Source organism: Mastigoproctus giganteus, chromosome 3 (genome assembly GCF_048544385.1).
Source record: "Mastigoproctus giganteus isolate SK-2022 chromosome 3, ASM4854438v1, whole genome shotgun sequence".
NCBI lineage: Eukaryota > Metazoa > Arthropoda > Arachnida > Uropygi > Thelyphonidae > Mastigoproctus > Mastigoproctus giganteus.
Genome location: NC_143577.1, coordinates 140604700 through 140625927, shown reverse-complemented (window position 1 = coordinate 140625927; position 21228 = coordinate 140604700). Strand labels below are relative to the sequence as shown.

The 21228-nt window shown below is 38.7% G+C and overlaps 1 protein-coding gene across 4 annotated transcripts in view; it reads right to left on the bottom strand.

Moving 5' to 3' along the window:
- Positions 1-21228, bottom strand: part of LOC150088291 (phosphatidylinositol 4-phosphate 5-kinase type-1 alpha-like) — a 743292-nt gene that overhangs the window by 563625 nt on the left and 158439 nt on the right. For all 4 annotated transcript variants that reach the window (XM_090370677.1, XM_090370676.1, XM_090370679.1 and 1 more), the window contains one exon: positions 9242-9359. In XM_090370677.1, the coding sequence (XP_090226803.1) occupies positions 9242-9359 (118 nt within the window). The remainder of the gene's footprint in view (positions 1-9241; positions 9360-21228) is intronic.

Genomic DNA, 21228 nt, shown 5'->3' with positions numbered 1-21228 from the left:
GAACTCCAGACCTGTATACAGTACTCAAGGTGTGGCCTGACCATTGCCTTATACAAGGGAATAATCACCTCCTTAGCCCTGCTAGAAAAATTCCTGTATATCCTTGACAAGACACCATGAGCTACTATTGCAGCCCGTCTGCACTGCTCAGAGAACTTCATATCTGCCTGCACAATTACCCACAGGTCCTTTTCATTCTCTATCACTGTCAGTGTAGTACCACAGAGTTGATATGTTGCTCTGGGGTTACTGTTTCGCATACGTAGTACTTTACATTTGTCAATGTTAAATTTCATTTGCCACCTCTCAGACCATCTGCTCAACCTTTCAAGATCCTGTTACAGCAGAATAGCATCAGTAGCGTCCTTAACAACCCTGCCAACCTTTGTATCATCTGCAAACTTGGACACTAAGCTTGATGTACCATCATCAATATCATTTATAAATACAGAAAACAACAATGGACCCAACACTGAACCCTGAGGAACTCCACTAATAACATTAATCCACGACGAGCAGTGTCCATTGATTACCACTCTCTGTCTTCTCCCACTCAACCATCCCTTTATCCATAGCAGCAATTTGCCTCCAATGCCACACTGCTCCAATTTTTGCAGCAGTCTTCTATGTGCAACAGTATCAAAAGCCTGTCTAAGATCCAAATTTATAATATCAAAGTTATTCCCCATCCAGCTCTTTTGTGACTGCATCATAGTATCCAATCAAATTGGTCAGGCAAGACTTTCCCTTAACAAAACCAAGCTGAGTCCGAGCTATAACTGAAGTCTTGTCTAGATGATCCTGCAGTTCCTCCATTAATTTTCCTGGAACAGAAGTTAAACTTACAGGTCTATAATTACTTGTTTCAGCCTTTGATCCTCCTTTATGAATTGCGCTCACATTCACATCTCCAGTCTACGGGTACCTCCCTGAATCCAAAGAAGCTCTCATAATATTGGCTAAGGGTTTGCTTACTTCCGTTGCTGCCTCCTTTAATATAACTGGACAGATCCCATCCACCCCGGGTGCCTTTTTTATGTTTATCCTCAACAATTTCTCCTCCACTTTCCACTCAGTTATTACAAAATCATCTAGCTCACTGCCAGAGCCTTCACCTCTGGCATTCCTCTTCCCGAATAACCCCTCATGTGTGAATGTAGATGCAAAATACTCGTTTAACCGCCAGAGCAGCATACTCAACTGTTGAACCATCAATATCCAGTGGACCAATCTGATTCATCCCTTTCCTTCTTGAGTTTAAATAGGTAAAGAACTCTTTTCTGTTTTTCTTTGCATCCTTTGCCAAGGATTTCTCATAATCTGCCTTTGCCTGCCTAATCTACTTTTTGACTTAGTTACAGACCAGCTTATATCTATCACAGGCTTCCATGTCACCCATTAATTTATATGTATCCCATGCATTTTTCATGTCTGCCATATGTCTCATTAGTTCATCTGACATCCATTTAAGCCTAAATCTCAAACAATATTTCTTAGTTGGTATGTAAGCCTAGTAGCTTCCAGGATAAATTCTTTGAATGCTTCCCATTTTGAATTTGCTGTTGGCAACATCATCAGTTGGTCCCATTGTACAGAATTTAAATACTGTCTCAGACCATCGTAGTTTCCTTTACGAAAGCAAAAACCCTTCCCTTTACCCCTGATGGTAATTACCTCTTTGAGTAAATCCCACTTTAGCACACTGTGATTACTGCCACCTAGTCGTTCCTTTATCTGCAGATTCTTAATGCATGAAGAATCGCTACTGATAATCAGATCAAGAGTATTACTCCCTCTAGTTGCCTCCCGAACATGCTGATGTAGAAAACAATCATTCAATAAATCCACAAAAGCCTTGCTAGTGTGTGAGTGACCAACCCACAAATTCCAGTCAATATCTGGGAAATTAAAATCCCCCATTATAAGACTCTCTGATTTACTGGCCCACTCTATTTCCCTGTACAGTTTCTTATTATACTGATCAGAGTCATTAAGCCTATAGCACACTCCTACTCTCAATTTTGATCTCCCAATGCTTATGTCACACCAAACTGACTCGACACTGCACTGTCCAGCGATGTCAACTGGCTTCACTTCCTTGGATTTTATGTTTCTTAACTAATAGCATAACTCCTCTTCCTTTCCTATCCTGTCTACCCTTTCTGTAGATGTTGTACTCCCCAAATTCCAGTTCTGCATTCCTTATATCTGTGTGACACCACGTCTCTGATATCCCAACAATATCTGCCTTTGATGCTTTGAGCAATACCTCAAATTCATCAAATTTATTTAGAAAACTCCTAGCATTGGTGTACACACAAGTATACATGCACCTGTTCCTATTCTTAGCTACCCTAACACAACCCTTGTGTTTACTTGTACCGCAATGACTCCCAGCAGTCTCTGAAATATCCTGCATCTTGTTTTCCAGGCTTCTGCTCATTCCAATAGCAGCAGTGCAAGAATCACTTTCACCTCTGGCAGTGGCTACTGTTAATCTATTATTCCCCCCAAGCTAGCAGTTTTCCGACCCACCTAACACTGCCTCGATAGCATCAGCAAATATTCTTGCATCCTTTCTATTTAAGTGTATCCTGTCCCTGGAGAAGTAGTCTCTCCTGTTAAAAAGTACAGATCAGGCTGAAAAAAATTCTACCCCTTGAGCCTTGCACAATCTTTCCAGGGCCGAATTGATCGACAAGGCTCTCATCATATACTCCCTCCTATCATGTCTGAGCAGAATTGCAGACACTTTCAAATTCAACCCTAATTCTCGGCTTTTGTTCAACAGTGACCTGTACTTGTTAAGTAATTTCGCCGGTCTCCTACTCTTAATATCATTAGTGCCAACGTGCACAACTATATCACCTTTTGTGCCCTTAAAAGATGATATCCGCTCTACAACGTCATCAACCTTTGCCTCTGGCAGACATACCCTGGTCCTGTTCCACCTATTCTTTTTACATACCATGTTCCCCGTTTCTCTGACAATAGAGTCAACAACAACTACTAGTTCCTGCGGGACTAGCGCATTCTGCCTTGGAGTTGCCACTGTATTGCGTGATGACCAAGTGCAAGCTCTGGCGTTGATGTGGTCAGCTGAGAGTTTGATGCGTCCCTTTAATTTAGATCCTTCAAGGACATCCACCCTGTCCTTCAAGCTCTCATATAGGCCCATAACAACGCTGAGTTGTCGCCTGATTTCCTTACACTCCTTACATCGCGCACACACACAAAGACATCCCCCATAGCAATGTCATGTCCCGTATCCGATTACTCCATAAACATCAAGCAAGCAGTGTATTTTAAAAGGCTGTGATTCAGAGGGCAATTGCCCCCCTCAGTTCTTCCCTGAGCCACAGCACTCCCATTAGCTTGAGCCTTTTGCTTTGCTGCTCTGGTTTGAGTCATGATTTCGATTTAATTTCAATAAAATTTCAATTTCAGTACAAAATGATAACCCTAAGTTCACAAGCTTAAACATGTCTGTGGAAGTATTTTTCCAATTTTGAAAGGCTTCTACTGGTGTGTTGAATTTATAGGTGGTTTTGAAGGCAAATTGTAGAAGATCCATGTAAATAGATTTGCAAGTGTTTTTCAGGTTGGCTTGGGAGTTGGGTCTGAATTCAGTTCATTTTCATTTTCATTAATATAATTTTATATAGGACTTCCAGGTTAAAGCTAGTTTACTTTTACTAACTTGTTAGTTTGGTTCTTATACACCTAACTCCTTAAAGATAGATACCATTAAATAAAAATAAAATTGACTAATATATATATATATATATATATATATATATATATATATATTAAAAAATATGTTATATGATAGTTATTACAATAATATAATTATAAAATTTACATTTCGTAATACAAATTATATATATACAGTATATAATTTTATTCTTTATATAGAGGTACTCAGTAAACATCAATTATAGATAACCACAAAATTAAAAATATACTGTACACCTTTTTATAAAGAAATAAAAATATAAATAATAAAAAAAAAAGTATAAGTAATTAAAACTCAAATTACATGGCACCCCTGGAATGTTGTGGCGGCACCCTGGCTGAAAACCACTATAGTATCCAATCAAATTTGTCAGCTAACACTTCCCTTAACAAACCCTGCTGTGTCAATTATTGCTGAAGTCTTGTCTAGATTATCCTGCGATGCATCTTTAACTAGTAACTCCATTATTTTACCTGGAAAAGAAGTTAAACTAACTGGTCTGTAATTACTCGCATCACCCTTCGATCCCCTTTGTGAATTGGGGATATTTGCACATCTCCAGTCCGTGGGGACTTTCCTTGAGTCCAAGGATGCTCTCATAATTATGGCTACTTAGTTCCTTTGTTGCCTTCTTTAATATAACTGGATAGATCGCATCCACCCCAGGAGTCTTTCTTATGTTTAACTTCAACAATTTCTCCTCCACTTTGCTCTCAGTTATTACAAAATCATTAAGCACCCTGTTACAGTTTGATAAAACTTCTGGCATTTTCCTCCCTTAATAACTCCTCGTGTGTGAATTTAGATGTAAAATAATCATTCAGTTTGTTAGCTATCTGAACAGGATCATCAACAGTCAAACCATCGATATCAAGTAGACCAGCAATTTGTACTGAAGGCAAATTGCTGCTATGGATACAGGGATGGTTGAGTGGGAGAAGACAGAGAGTGGTAATCAATGGACACTACTCTTTGTGGACTAATGTTATTAGTGGAGTCCCCCAGGGTTCAGTGTTGGGTCCACTGTTGTTTTTTGTATTTATTAATGATATTGATGATGGTATATCAGGCTTAATGTCTAAGTTTACAAGCGATACAAAGGTTGGCAGGTTTGTGAATGACACTAATGACAGTACTCTACTGCAACAGGAACTAGAAAGGGTGAGAAGATGGGCTGAGAGGTGGCAACTGAAGTTTAAAATTGACAAACGTAAAGTACTGCATATGGGAAACAGTAACTGCAGATTAAGGTATCAACTATGTGGTACTACACTGATGGTGGTAAAGAACAAAAAGGACCTGTGGGGAATTGTGCAGTCAGATATGAAGTTTTCTAAGCAGTGCAGACCGTCTGCAAATATAGCTCATTCAGTCTTGTTAATGATATACCTTGAGTACTGTATACAGTTCTGGAGGCCTCATTTTAAGAAGGATGTAGAGCTGCTGGAACAAATGGGTGCTCTTACAAATAAAGGATTAAGTTTTGCAAATTACAGTTTCTGGAGTCTAGGCACCTTCGAGGTGATCTGATTGAGGTGTATAAGGCCATGAATGGTTTGAGCATGCTCAATACTGATGGGAGTTTTCCTCTTGTTGTTGTTTTTTGGTTTTTAGGAGCATTAGCAACTAAGGCTATATTGCTCCGGGGATATGCAGTGGTCATTTCCTGACAGTTCCTTCTGCATCCTCCGTATTTGGTGGTCACGGGCTAATCCCGTGACCACCAAACCCCGGTCTAATCAAGAAGCCTGTGCTACGCACTGCTGCTCCTGCCCACCTGGCTACGGAGGCGCTTCTTCCTCTTGCTCAGAATAATCACCTGAGAGGACATAAATTCAAATTGAGAAAAGACTGTTGTAGGATAGATGTGTGTGCGGAAATTTGGCAGAGGGTGGTTGAATGCTGGAACAGGCTTCCATCTGTCGTTGTAGAAGTTGATAGCTTAAATAGATTCAAGGCAGAACGAGACAAACATTTGGGGCAAGTGGATAAGTGAAATGAGAGAGTTTTTTTTTTTTTTTTGGCTGATGCTGCATAAGCTTGCTTTCTTACATCATATACCTCTACTAATGCTAAAGGCATTTGCTTTCGTAAGGGTGACTACATAGATCTCAGACAATTTTTAAATTGTGTCCAGTGGGACCATGTTAATAACAGCAAACTTAAAATGGGAAGAAAATCAAGGAAGTAATCAAAGAAGCTAGTAATTTTTTCATACCAACAAAGAAGTACTGTTCAAGGCTTATTAGAGCTAAAGAAATGCCAGACTAAGAAATGAGACGTGCCAGAGAAGAAAAGTGCATGGAATACATATATATAAGTAACAAAGGAGGTTGGGTAAGCTTGGGCTGATTATGAGAAGTCTCTGGCAAAGAATGCAAAGAAAAACAGCCAAGGTATTTATGCTTACATTAAGAGTAGAAGGAAGGGGTTGAATTACATTGTTCCACTTGATGTATGTGAGTTTAACTGTTGATGACCCTGCTCAGGTTACATGCAAATTGAATAGGTATTTTGAATTCTTTAGGAAAGGGGATGGCAGAAGTTTATCAAATTCTAACGAGCAGCTAAATGACATTGTGATAACTGAAAGGGAAGTGTAGGAGAAATTGTTGAGGATATACATAAAAACAGCACCTGGGGTGGATGGAATATATCCAATTATATTAAGGGAGTCAACAAAGGAGGTAAGCAAAGCCTTAGCCATAATTATGAAAGCATTCTTGGATTCAAGAGAGGTCCCTATGGGCTGGAGAAATGCAAATGTATCCCCAATTCATAAAGGGGGATCAAAAGGCATCATGACTAGTTACAGAACTGTAATGGTATGTAGTTTAGGGCTAAAGCATCAGGTTACATAAATAGTTTAACTAATGTACAAGTTCGCGCATTTGCATCATTTCTGTACTACATAAGTAGTTATAAATTGGCATCATTAAGTATATCTCATATTGTGAATACCCTCACAACGAGTTGCCATGATATTGCACTACCTTGAATGAGTAACGCTTCACCATAGGAGAAGACTATTGTTACTTATTCTCAGTGGATACCAACACCCATACGGCATCGTTTCGGAGCTTAATGGCTCCTCATTAGTGGATGGGCAGGTACCCTGGTGTTACAATGATGACAACCCACTTGCAAATCCACAATATGAGAGATGCCTGATGGCGTGGAGTAATTTAGATTACACTATGCAGTTTAGTGCTAAAGCCTCAAGTTACGTAAATAGCAATTCATGGCAAGTCGTTTGAGTATATTAAGTATATCTCATATTCACAATATGAGATATACTTAATGATACCAATTTATAACTACTTATGTAGTTGGCTATGTACACAAATGATGAAAATTCTCTAATTTGTACATTAGAGAATTTTGGAATCACTGGTTAAAGAAGTAATGCAGGACCATCTGGACAGGCGTACAATTATACTGCAATCACAGCATAGATTTTTCAAGGGAAGGGATGGTCTTATGTAACAAAACTGATAGGTTACCATGATGCAGTGACCATCATGTCACTGGATGCAAAAAATAATTTTGATATCATATGCTTGGATTTCAGAAAGGCTTTTGATACTGTTACGCATATATAAACTGGAGCAATGCGACATTAAGGGAAAGCTACTCCTATGAATATAGGACTGGTTAAGCAGAAGAAGACAGAGAGTGGTTATCAATGGGCACTGCTCTTCAACATTCTTCACTAATGTTATTAGTGAAGTTACCCAGTGTTCAGTGCTGGGTCTATTGTTGTTTTCAATATTTATCAATGATATTCATGAAGGTATATAAGGCTTAATGTCTAAATTTGCAGATGATACTAAGGTTAACAAAGTAGTTAACAACAGTCATCAGTGTGAGTTACTGCTACAAGATCTATAAAAATTGGTTGGATGATCTGAGGAATGGCAGTTGAAGTTTAACATTGACAAATGCAAGGTACTGCACATGGGTAGCAATAACCCCAGAGTAACTTATCAACTGTGTTCTACTACACTCAAGGCAGTAGAGAATGAAAAAGACCAGGGGGTAATTGTGCAGTAAGACAGGTAATACTGTAAAATTCTCTGAGCAGTGCAGGACGGCTCATGGGGTTTTGTCAATGATATACAGAAACTTTGCTATAAAGTCATGGTCAGGCCACATCTTGAATACTGTTTACAGGTCTGCAGTGTTCTCCCCAGAAAATTTTGCCAGATGGGTGGCAGTATGAAGTAGTCGGATAGGGAAGTGTAATACTCCACAATATTATAAAATTTTCTGTTATTTATAAATGTGACTTAAGCGATCCAGAGAAAAAAATTAATTGCATAATTTAACATTATATGCTCCTGTCACATTTATCTCAATCGCATAGTATGTTCAAATTAATATTGATCGAGATCAGTGAGCAGTACCATACAGTACCATTAGAACCGCTTAAATTTTAGCAAGGCGGTCATTTAAATTCACCAAGCAGTGCGCCCATTCGATAGGTCCTGGGAAGAACACTGGTTCTGGAGTCCTCACGTTAGGAAGAATGTAGATCCACTGGAATGGTGCAGACAAGGGCAACCAGATCAGCAAAGGGAACAAAAGGGTGCTCTTACCTAGAAAGGCTTCAGTTTTGAAAGAAAAAGCACAGCATCTAAAGACCAGACACTTGCAGGGATATCTGACTGAGGTATTTAAAGCCGTGAGTGGACGAGTAAGCTGAATGTTGATGGTATTCTTCATCTTGCTGAGACTACACGAGGGGGCATAAATTCTAGTTGAGGAAAGATTGTTGCAGGATAGATGTGCGAAGGTTTGGCTTCAGCCTGCGGGTGGTTGATTGTTGGAACAGGCTTCCATCGGTCATTGTGGAAGTGGATGGATTAAATAATTTCAAGGGAGCACTAGACAAATTCTTAGAGGGTATGGATGGGTAAACTGTGTTTTTTTTTTTTTTTTTGTTTTATTTCGGCTGATGCTATATAAGCTTGCTTTATTGCATCACTTGCCATTTTTATCACTAATTCTACTACTATTAATTAGTATGTGACAAACTTCACATAGAAAACCTGGATACAGTTTTGCGCAAGTAACTTATATGTTTCAAAGAAACTTCAATTTCTGTAAGAGTGCCAACTGTTCATTACTACTGAGATGGAGTGTTGAACCATGATTCACATAGCATAATATTATAATTAATCCACAGGGGCTCTCATCTGGTGAGTATGGGCTTGGCACACCCAGGGGCCTGAGCTGGATATCATCATTCTTCTCTTCCTTGGTGATTCCTTTCTAATTCTCTCTCTCTCTCTCTCTCTCTCTCTCTCAGAGTAACTTGGGAATGTTTTTTTTTTGACTGGTGCAGCATAAGCTTCAGGTTTCCTTGCACCATACGGCTGATAATAATAAAATACTGATATCTGCAGTGCTAAAACCATTATTCAAATAACAAATGGTTTCTAACAAAATTCAAATTTCTAATATTCAAAAACACGAATTGTTTCTAACAAAACACATACTTACAAGAAAATCATCAGGCTGTATTCCAAAGAGATCTCTAAAATATCGAAAAGCAACTGGTGCATAAGCCTTGAACTTGAAATCACTATAATGATGAGCTGGAGTCATATTAGTACCATCGCTAAAAATCAAAAATAAATATCTAAAAAAAAAAACTGCAGTGATTATAAGACAATTTTAAATACTGCAAATCACTGAAAGAAAAAAAAAATTTAATAACAATGGTTTACAAAAACATTATGTAAATTTATATTGATGTTTACATTAATTATTAAAAAAAATTTAAGATTCAGAGGCACTAGTAGAAGTGAGCAGATGTGAATGTGCAAGCCCACTATTCTTCTAGATTATGGCAGATCATTACCTGCCATAATCTAGCATTTAGGTAGTGGCTTAATCTCTTTAATTGCTGAAATATTTAATTTCTATTATTTTGTAAATTTAATTTCTATTATTTTGTAAATTTAATTTCCAAAATTTTGATATTTTCATTAATATTATATAGGCTTAATTCCAATAATGGCTAAATTCTTAATGAACAGTGTGGTAGTTAGTTTTTGTTATCTGCTTAATTGCGGTAATATTTTGTTAATTTATTTACTATAACATTTTGTTAATTTATTTACTCTAATATTTTGTTAATTTATTTAATGTAATATTTTTTAAAGTTATTAGGTAATACTGTAAGATTCTTATCTTAATAGTGGTTGCTACAAGATCCACTAAATCAAATACAGGTAGTTCCCGACTTTACGAGTTAATTTGTTCTTAGTGTGCACTCAAAGCTCGAAAATTTATTTCCCATATACATAATGTGCAAGATTGTGCAAGGCTCAAGGGTGTAGAACTTTTTTTCAGACTATTCTGTGCTTATTGACAGGAGAGACTGCTTCTACAGAGATGGGGTACACTTAAATATAAAGGGTGCAAGAATATTTGCTGATGCTATAGAGGCAGTGTTACGTGGGTAGGAGAACTGCTAGCTTGGAGGGATACACAAACTAAAAGGTTAACAGTGGAAGCAGGCAGAGGCAAAAGTGATTCTTGCTCTACTTCTATTAGAATGAGCCTGGAAAGCAAGGTAATGGAGACTTTCAGGCCTGTTGGGAGTCATAGTGAAACAAGTAAATACATGGGTTACCAAGAGTAGGAACAGGTGAATGTATACTTGCATGTACACCAATGATAGGAGTAAAGTTAATAAATTTGATGAGCTTGAAGCTTTAGTCAAGACATCAAAGGCAGATATTGTTAAGGCAGATATTGTTGAGATATCAGAGATACGGTGTCACAATGATATAAGCACTGCAGAATTGGAATCTGGTGAGTACAATATGTACAGACAGTACAGGAAGGGAGGAGGGGCTGTTAGTTAAGAAACACATAAAATCTAAGGAAGTGCATCCAAATGATGTTGGTGGACAATGCAATACTGTTCAAGATTTAGGCCTAAATGGATGTCAGATGAATTAATGAGACTTGTGGCAGAGAAGAAAAATGTATGGGATGCATATAAATTATCAAGTGACACAGAAGCTTATGGCAGATATAAGCTTGTAATCAAGTCACAAAGGAGGTTACGCAGGTGAATTCAGATTACGAGAAATCTTTGGCAAAGGATGCAAAGAAAAACAGCAAAGAGTTCTTTACTTATGTAAACTCTAAAATTAAAGGAATGAATCAGATTGGACCACTTAACATAGATGGGTTGACTATTGATGATCATGCTCAGGTAGCTGATAAACTGAATGAGTATTTTGCATCTACATTCACACATGAGGAGTTATTCAATGAGGGGAGTGCTAGAAGTTTATCAAATGCTAACAGGGTGCTAAGTGATTTTGTAATAACTGAGAGCAAAGTGGAGGAGAAATTGTTGAAGTTAAACATAAGGAAGGCACCTGGGGTGGACGGGATCTCTCTGGTTATATTAAAGGAGGTAGCAAAGGCAGTAAGCAAACCCTTAGCCATAATTGTGAGAGCTTCCTTAGACTCAGGTGAGATCCCCATGGACTGGAGGTGTGCAAATGTATCACCAATTCACAAAGGGGGTTCATCAAAAGATGACACAAGTAACTATAGACCTGTTAGTTTAACTTGTGTTCCAGGGAAAATAATGGAATTGCTGGTTAAAGAAGCATTGCAGGATCATCTAGACAAGACTACAGTAATAGTTAAGACAGCAGATGTGTTTGTTAAAGGGAGGTCTTCTCTGACCAATTTGAATGGATACTATGATGTGGTCACAAAGGAACTGAATGCCAAAAATAATTTTGATATCATATACTTGGATTTCAGAAAAGCTTTTGATACTGTTGCACATGAAAGACTACTGTACAAATTAGAAAGGTATGGCATTAAGGGTAAGTTGCTACAATGGATAAAGGGATGGCTGAGTGGGAGACGACAGAGAGTGGTAATCAGTGGACAAATGTTATTAGTGGAGTTCCCCAGGGTTTAGTGTTGGGCCCATTGTTGTTTTTTATATTTATCAATGATACTGATAAAGGTATATTGGGTTTAATGTCCAAGTTTGCAGATGATACAAAGCAGGGTTGGCAGGGTTGTTAATGACAGTAAAGACAGTATGCTACTCCAACTGGATTTAGATAAGTTGGGAATATGGGCTGAGAAGTGGCAACTGAAGTTTAACATTGACAAATGCAAAGTACTGCATATGGGTAGCAATATCCGAAGAGAAATGTACCAACTCTGTGGTACAACACTCAGGGAAGTGGAAAATGAATAAGACCTGGGGTAACTGTGCAGTAAAATATGAAGTTCGCTGAGCAGTGCAGACGAGCTGCTAGGGCAGGTCATAGAGTCTTGTCAATGATATATAGGAATTTTGCTAGCAGGGACAGGGAGGTGATTATCCCGTTATACAATGGTCAGGCCACACCAAGAAAGGTCTGGAGGCCTCATTTTAGGAAGGATGTAGAGTTGCTAGAACAAGTACAAAGAAGGGCAACAAGATTGGTGAGGGGAACAAAGGGGTGTTCTTACCAAGACAGGCTTAAGTTGTGCAAATTAGAGCGGCTGGAGAGTAGGCACTTGTGAGGAGATCTGATTGAGGTGTATAAGACCTTGAATGGGTTGAGCAAGCTGAATGCTGATGGGATTCTTCCTCTAAGAACCTGAGGGGGCACAGTTTCAAACTGAGAAAAAAAGATAGTTATAGAATAGATGTGCGGAAATTTGCCTTTAGCCAGCAAGTAGTTGATTGGTGGAACAGGCTTCCATCTTTTGTTGTGGAGGCTAATAGGCTAAATAAATTTAAGGCTGAGCTGGACAGGCATTTGGAATGAATGGAGGTGTGAAATGGGAGGGTTTTTTTTTTTTTTTTTGCTGATTCTGCATAAGCTTGCTTTCTTGCATCATATGCCTCTTCTAATGCTAATGTTAAAAACAGGGGTTACATTCTCAACAACGAAATTAGTTAGCTAATTAGTTTGTTTAAATAATGATTGATTTATCCAAAGAAATGAAAACCATGCCTGTAAAATCAAGCAAATTATAATAATAAGTAAATTATTTACGACTTACAAATGTTAAAGAATGTTTATTCTTCATCATCATCGACTAAATGCATGCTCATTGATCACTCATTATTGGCTCGGCACTCGTTGGTTTGTTGCACAAGGAGTTGACTTCTTCAGAAATGCTTCAAGAGGCATTTGTTTCCAAGATAATCTTCTCTTTTCTTTATAAATTTCAATAGCATGCATAAGCATTTTTTAATGGAATGCACATATTGCAACTAACACGATTTGCACGGAGTAACAAGTTTACAAAGCTTAAAAAAAAAAAAAAACGAATGAAGAGAAGGTTCTAAAAAAAAAAATTTTTTTTTTATACGATTGAAGATTTCAGTAAAGGGGAAATACATTTCATCATAATAACGTAAAAACCCACAGAATTCCAGTTATAGGTATTATTGCAAATGCAATAAGATCGAGTTTACTACCGATTTATAATTAGATGCACTAACAGAAAAGCCCAATAAACCGGAAAGTGCAAATTTTATGGTGTTCACCACCATAAATGTGTTTTAGAAAATCAAAAAACAAACTCACAGAGGCATTCAAAATTGATTCTTATAACAGAACATATGATAACAATGAAAGTGTAGTGCATTTTAATGATTTCAATTGGTAACTAATACAATTTACACTATAAAAACGACCTTTCAGAAAATTATATAGCAAAAATTTCAACTTTCGAGGTCTTGGAACGAATTACTAAAACAATGTGTTATTGGGTTCACATTATGATATTTTCATGTTATAATGGAATGGAACAGTTTGATTTGATTTGATTTTTGATTTTTTGTGGCACAAAAACAGCAAGGTTATAACACAGTGCACCATGGAAAGATTAAAATTCAAAATAGATAAGACTGGTTACTTTTAAAAAGGTTACTTCGTCTAAAGGAGCATATATATATATACAGACATATCAATACATAAAATCAGTACAGTGATAAAGGCAAATTGTATATTTCATATGAGTGTATACATATTGATCAATTTTAAAAATTTAAAAACTGCTGACACTTTGTCATTGTCATTTAAAATCTGACTGAGTGTATATGGCTCAGTCAGATGGGTAAAAGCGGTAAGAGCATTTATTAAAACTGGTACAATCGCATAAAATGTGTTGGACGAATAAAACGGTATCGCATTGCTCGCACATAGGAGGCACACCTATGCGGAGCCGAGCAAGAACAACTTCCTATTTGCGATCCCTGCGTAAGCTGGACCGCCAAGGATGGATCACAGGCTTAATTCGACATAGTTTGTTTGTAGTAATCAGGTGATGCCACGAATCTTGCCACTGAGATTGTAAGTTATTACAGATCACTTGCCTGTAGTCTGTATAGGGGACTAACAGGTCAAGATTATCCGTCAGAGCTGCCGATTTGGCTGCAATGTCAGCCAAATCATTTCCTCTAATCCCGATGTGACTGGGGATTCAGCAGAAGCGGATATCGAATCCATTTGCATAGAGGCTGTATATTATCTGCTGAATTTGGGACAGGATTGGATGATTAGTGCACTCACTGAAGCGGCATATACAAAGGGTACTAGGAAAGTTTTGCAATACAGCTTTGTTTATTTAATTTTTTCAAAGTAATTTCCTCTACATTCAATGCACCTCTCCATCCTCCGAAACCAATCTTTAAACCAGTTCTGCCAAGTTTCACTAGGGAGTAAAGCACACTCGTTGTCCCAAGCCCGCAGAAGGTCCTCATCACTGGAAAACCGCCTCCCTTTTAGCTTCATTTTCACATGCGGGAACAGTGCAAAGTCGCAGGGAGCAAGGTCTGGCCTGTAGGGAGGGTGCTCGAGAAGTTTCAGTCCTGTTGTGGTCAAATATTCGGTGCAGGCTTTGGCGCGGTGAGCTGCAGCATTATCGTGATGGAGGTACCAGGTGTCCATTCTTGACTTTGGCCACAGGTTCTTCATAGATCCAATGACTTTAGGCAGGCATTGTTCAGTATACCACTTAGCTGTGACTGTCTTCTGCGTGTACAAAACGACACGTTCCACAATTCCACTCGATTTGAAAAATACAGCTATCATTTTCTTCTTTACAGATCGGGATTTTCTGACAATTACGGGTGTGTCGTCATCATCAAAGACCCAAACTTTGTTTTGAGCCTTGGTCGGCAGATCGTAATAGTACAGCCAAGTCTCGTCACCTGTCACGATGTTGTTCACATACCGAGATTGTCCCTTATCAAACTTTTTTAATATCTCCCGGCACCAAGTCACACGTCGTGTCATCTGCTCTTCAGTCAGTTGATGCGGCACCCAGAGAGAACAAAGTTTCTTCACGTGCAAATGATCTTGCAGAATCGAACGAATTGCTGGTGCATTTAGGCCCAAAGTATCCTCTATCTGTTGGTAGGTCACTCGCCTGTTTTCGTCAAGCATTTTCCTCGCAGCAGTAACGTTTTCCTCCGTAACTGACATTCGTGGCCTTCCCGGCCTCTCAGAATCCTCCAGAGTGAAATTTCCCTTTTGGAATTCTCTATACCACCTGAATATCGTTGTACGATGTGGACAATCATCATCTACTGCAAGAGGCATTTCTTCTAAGCACTGGTCTATGGTTAAACCACGCACGAAATTATACCGCAAAACTGTCCTTATCTCATTTCGTGACCACGATGCCATCGCAAGCACTTTACACTCTCACTACTAATGAATAACTGAGCCCATCGACTTGGTGCGGCGGCTACTATGCACGTATGAACATGTCTCAACATGCAGCAACAAGCAGCTTCCTGTGATTCATTGTTGCGTCATATTGCAAAACTTTCCTAGTACCCTTTGTATAATACACCGTTGGTATCGGTGTTTTCTTATGTGATCTAGAGCTAATTCTACAGCATGCAGCTCTGCAGTGTAAATGCTGCAATCAAGGGGTATTTGCTCTGATATGGTATTATTTGGAAAAACAGCAGCAGATCCCACATATGATTCTGACTTCGAGCCATCTGTATAAACTGGCAAGAAGTCAGAATGTTCTTACGGTGTTGTGAATAAAGCTGAAGGTAGACAGAAGATAGAGTATTAGACTTCGTCGCAATCTTGAGTGAGAAGTCACATGCTGGTGTTTGTGCATGCCAGGGTGGAATGGAATGGATTAATATCGTAAAGCAGGGATACACTGTATCGTATAGCTACAAGCGTGGTCAGAAATGTGGTATTTATGAATGTTTAACATTCATTTTTTTGCAATTAATGTTCATATTTTCGATTTTGTTGATATTTGATACTTGAAAAAAAAAAAAAACTCGTAAACCCGGGAACCTATAAAGTGGGAACTGCCTGAACTTCATCATAGTACAAGGTGTAATAAAAAAGTTCAGGGGATGAATTAATATTTCATAAATGCAGAAGCTTAACAGCTATTCAGTTTATTTCCTTTGAAGCAGTTGCCTTGACACTGTATAAACTTATTAATTCCAATTCTTCTACAACTTCTGGAAGCATTCTTGATAGGCTTCCTTTTGAAATGATATTAGTGTGTTTCAGTGTTCAGAATAATTTCCTCAGTCACTGCAAATTTATGTGGCCTGTTGGGGGCTTGTTAAGCTTAGAAAAAAAAATAGAATCACAGGGAGTACTTGTAATCCAGTGAGTGATCACAGTGATGGAATGCTTCACAATAAATACTTGAATGGGAAGTGCTGAGTGTGCAGGGGAATCAGCAGTGATTATTCGTGCATTAAGAATTTTCAGATAAGGTTCCACTAGGTGACAGTGTTCACGGTGTACTAATGTGGGATTTATTTAAAGATGTAACTACCATCAGGGGTTAAGGGAGGGGTTTCTGTTTTCATAAAAGTGGCTACAGTGGTCTCAGAGTTTGTTGTTTGTTATTTGGTTTTTTAGGAGCATTAGCAACCAAGGCCATATTGCTCCGGGATATGCGGTGGTCATTCCGTGACCTTTCCGCATCCTCCGTATTTGGTGGTGACGGGCTCGAACCCCAGTCTAATCAAGAAGTGTGTGCTACGCACTGCAGCTCCTTCCCACCTGGCTACGGAGGCGCCTTGGTCTCAGAGATTTCTTAAATTCTATACAGTGGGATCAACTGATGATGTTACCAATGGTGAATTCTAAATGGGAAGCCTTCAGGGACTTGATCATGGAGCTACTTCACTTTTCATACCAACTAAGAAATAGTGTTTAAGGTTCAAGCCTAAATGGATGTCACATCAATTAATGAAGCTTGGGACAGAGAAGAGAAGTGCATGGAATGCATATAAATTATCAGGCAACACAGAATATAGACTACAGACTACCTAATATCTGCCTACAGCAGATATTAGGTAGTCTGTAATCAAGTCATAAAGGAGGTTAGGCAAGCGAAGGCAAATTAAGAGAAATCCTTGGCAAAGGATGCAAAGAAAAACAGCAAAGAGTCCTTTTCTTATGAAACTCGAGAAGGAAGGGGATGAATCAGATTGGTCCACTTTGGTTCGATTATTGAAGATCCTCCTCAAGTAGCTGATAAACTAAATGAGTATTTTGCATCTACATTCACACACGAGGAGTTATTCAAGGAGCAGAATGCCAGAAGTATATCAAACTCTAACAGGGAGCTAAGTGATTTTGTAATGACTAAGAGCAAAGTGGAGGAGAAATTTTTGAAGTTAAACATAAAAAAGGTACCTGGGGCAGAAGGAATCTATCTAGTTATATTGAAGGAGGCAGAAGTAAGCAAACCCTTAACCATAATTATGGGAGCATCCTTAGAGCCACCAGAGGTCCCATGGATGGGATATGTGCAAATGTATGCCCAATTCATACATGAGTATGAATGTTTGTTTCTCCAAATGTTTGTCTAGATTAAACTAGAGAAACATTTGGAGTAACCAGATGGGAAAGGTTTTTTTTTTTGGCTGATGCTGTATAAACTAATATTAATACTTATACATATGGTATTTATGTGGAGATGGGGGATTGTTATGTTTGTTATTTGGTTTTTAGGAGCATTAGCAACTAAGGCCATATTGCTCCGGGAATATGCGGTGGTCATTCCTTGACCTTTCCGCATCCTCCGTATTTGGTGGTGACGGGCTCGAACCCCGGTCTAATCAAGAAGCGTGTGTTACGCACTGTTGCTCCTTCCCACCTGGCTACGGAGGCCCAGGGACGGGGGGATCCCCTGGTGCCATTTGACCCTAAACATACAGAATATAGTAATATTGATGCAAGCATGTGATGCAAGCATATGAGCTTATATAGCATCAGCCAAAAAAAAAAAAAAAAAAATTTCACACATCTATTCCCTCTAAAAGTTCGTCCTTGAATTTATTTAAGCTATCAACTTCTACAACGACAGATGGAAGTGTGTTCCAGCAATCAACCAACCACTGGCTAAAGGCAAATTTCCACACATCTATTCTACAGCTGTCTTTCCTCAGTTTGAATTTATGCACCCTTAAGTTCGTAATCTGAGCTTATACATGTCAATCAGATCATCTCACAGGTGCGTAGTCCCCAGCCGCTGCAATTTGCAGAACTTAAGCATTTTTTGGTAAGAAGAGGACCCTTTCATTCCTCCCCCCCACCAATCTTGTTTCCCTTCTCTGTACACACTCAAGCAACTCTACATTCTTCCTAAAATGAAGTCTTCAGACCTGTACGCAGTACCCTAGGTATGTTGTGATGTATATGTACGAAACATATACATCATAGCAGAAACAGAGACCCTGCTTATTACGGTGGCTCCTACTGTTTTGGCTACCAACCCTATGAAGAAGTAGTTAAAGTCCTAGGACCCACTGCATTCGGCAGCATTTTTGTTATCATTATTATTTTTATGTTAATCTTAATTTCATTTAATTTCAGGTAATCTGCTTTTATCTTACTGGCATTCGCAATTTTTTCCATTGTAATTACACTTGACAGGTCAAGTGTAATTACAATGTAATTACAATGTAATTTACCAATACACTGATAAAATACACCTGTCTATATATATATATTTTATATACCAACAGATACATTTCCCTCTTTTGCAAAAACATTTTGAGAAACCAATGTTTTAGCATGTCTCCTTTTCCAGGGACTGTCTTCACATTTTAGATACAAAATTATCTGCAAAAGTGGAAGGACGGTTGCATTCAATCATAATTAATCTGCCTGGATGATTCCATTTCCATTTACTTCGTCATCTTCCTACTTAGTGCCTGTTTTTCAAGATTGTTTTAAAACTCCTTTGTAATGAGTTTCAAAATTCTCATTTTCACAAGTGTTATATGAAATAATTTCTGATTACATTCCCACAGCTAAAAAACAGCACACATATCTGGACTATAGCCAACCAACGATAACTGAGCTTTACAATATCCCCTCAGGAACTATTCTACTTTTAACCCAAACAAGTGGAAGTCATCAGCTTCCAGAGTGATTCCAGGTTTCACTTGGCTTTGTTCTAACAATAATGAAGCTGTCTCTGTAGTTTTAGAAAAGATGAGACCAAAAATGAAGGAAAAATCATTAGCTATTTTACCATAATAATAATCTCCTCCACCTCCCATAAAAAAATATAAAGGTTCACTTTATTTGTGAATCATTAATAGTACTGCTGTATACCTATTATTACTTGTTTCCCGTCAATAACTATCAGGGAATCGGCTGCCACTAGAGTTCTTGTTTAAAACAATAAAAAGTAAACTTCCACTTATTCTCTGGAAATGGTCAAGACCAGAAGGGTTTACAACATCACTGAAAATGCTTTATTGCAGTAAATTTATCAAAACAATAGTCAACAATGGTTTGTGCACTTTTTGTGGTAGCAGCATTTTGTGGTCCTGGAGTAACATACATGTTTTTCACAGAGCCACAGAAGTCCTAATATATATGTTTAGTAATGTATTAGTACATACTACAGATAGTTAGGTTTGTGTGTGTGTGTGTGTGCATGCACATGCATGCACATGTGGTGCATGCATGGAATGGAGTTCATATTGTGCGCCCCCCCTGGTAGGCATGTTTCATTGACGTAGCAGTAACAGTTGTGTAGGAGAAAGCATTCATAACAGACATCAGCTAAAATATTACTCCAAGTTCGAGGTATGCGGAACAGTAAGATTTTTGTGGGCAAAGCATCTGAATTGTTCTGAAATTCATCATGAAATAACAGTGGTGTATGGGAAAAATGCTATGTCGCATCCAGCCATAGTGAAGTGGTGCCAGCAGTTTGAAAGTGGTCGCACAGAACTGATGGATGCTGATCGAAAGGAAGGCCATCGAAGTCGACCGCAGCAGACAATGTGATGCAGGTTGATGAAATAATTCACAATAATCAAAGACTGACAGTCACAGAAATGGCAAAGGAGTTGGATATTTCGATAGGCAGTGTTCATTCCATCATCCGTGAACATCTTGACTATCGCAAATTGTGTGCACGATGGGTTCCTCGTTCACCAACAGACAAACACAAAGGTTTTTTGTCTTCTCTAGCCTTCCTTCAACACTATTCTGTGGAAGACCATGACTTCTTACGCTGCATCATCACTGGTGATGAAACATGGGTGCACCATTTCACCGCAGAAATGAAGAGAGCGTCTATTTTTTATTTTATTTATTTTTTTTTTTTGTTGGCGCATTGGCTTCTGTGGCCATAATGCACCTCCCAAGATTTTTTTTGCACTACTCTATCCAAGCCCAAGGCGGGATTCAAACCCGTGACCTTTGCGTTGCTAGGCAGGCACTTTACCCACCCGTCTAGCCCTTTCGGCAAAGAGAGAGAGAGAGAGAGAGAGAGAGAGAGAGAGAGAGAGAGAGAGAATCTATGAAATGGAGATACACAACATCGTCTGTGCGGAAGAAATTCAAAGTTGCACCATCAGCAGGAAAGGTCATGACCACTGTGTTTTTCGACTGTGAAGGAATTGCACCAACGATCAATGGTGCCTCATATTGCCAAACATTACAGTCTTGCGAACAGCCATGATAAACAAGAGGCCTGGAAAGTTAAGCAAAGGTGTTATTCTCATTCAGGGCAATGCCACACACCACATAATGCATGCATTTTGTGGTGTGTGGCATTCCCGATCTTCTGCCCGTACAGTCCCGATCTTCTGCCTTGTGACTATCACATCTTCTCCTCCCTAGATGTTCTCTCAGCAAGCTGAGAGAACATCTAGGGAGGAGAAAAAATGATTTGCAAATGATAAGCAGGTGCAAATAGCAGTTCGATGGTGGCTGCGAGGAGTGGATTTCGATCATCAGGGAACTGAACGTTTAGTCACATGTTCTGAGAAGTGTTTACACCAACTCAATGACCATGCAGAAAAGTAGGGCAAGGTATATGCTTTCTATTGCATAATGTTAGATACCTCAATAAATGTCTCTTGAGCTACAATGGTCAAGTGTAATTTATTTTTTGAATTACCCTCGTATATGGCATATATCCATGTATCAGCCCATTTCCAGTCCTAGTCACAGATTTAACTGACTATA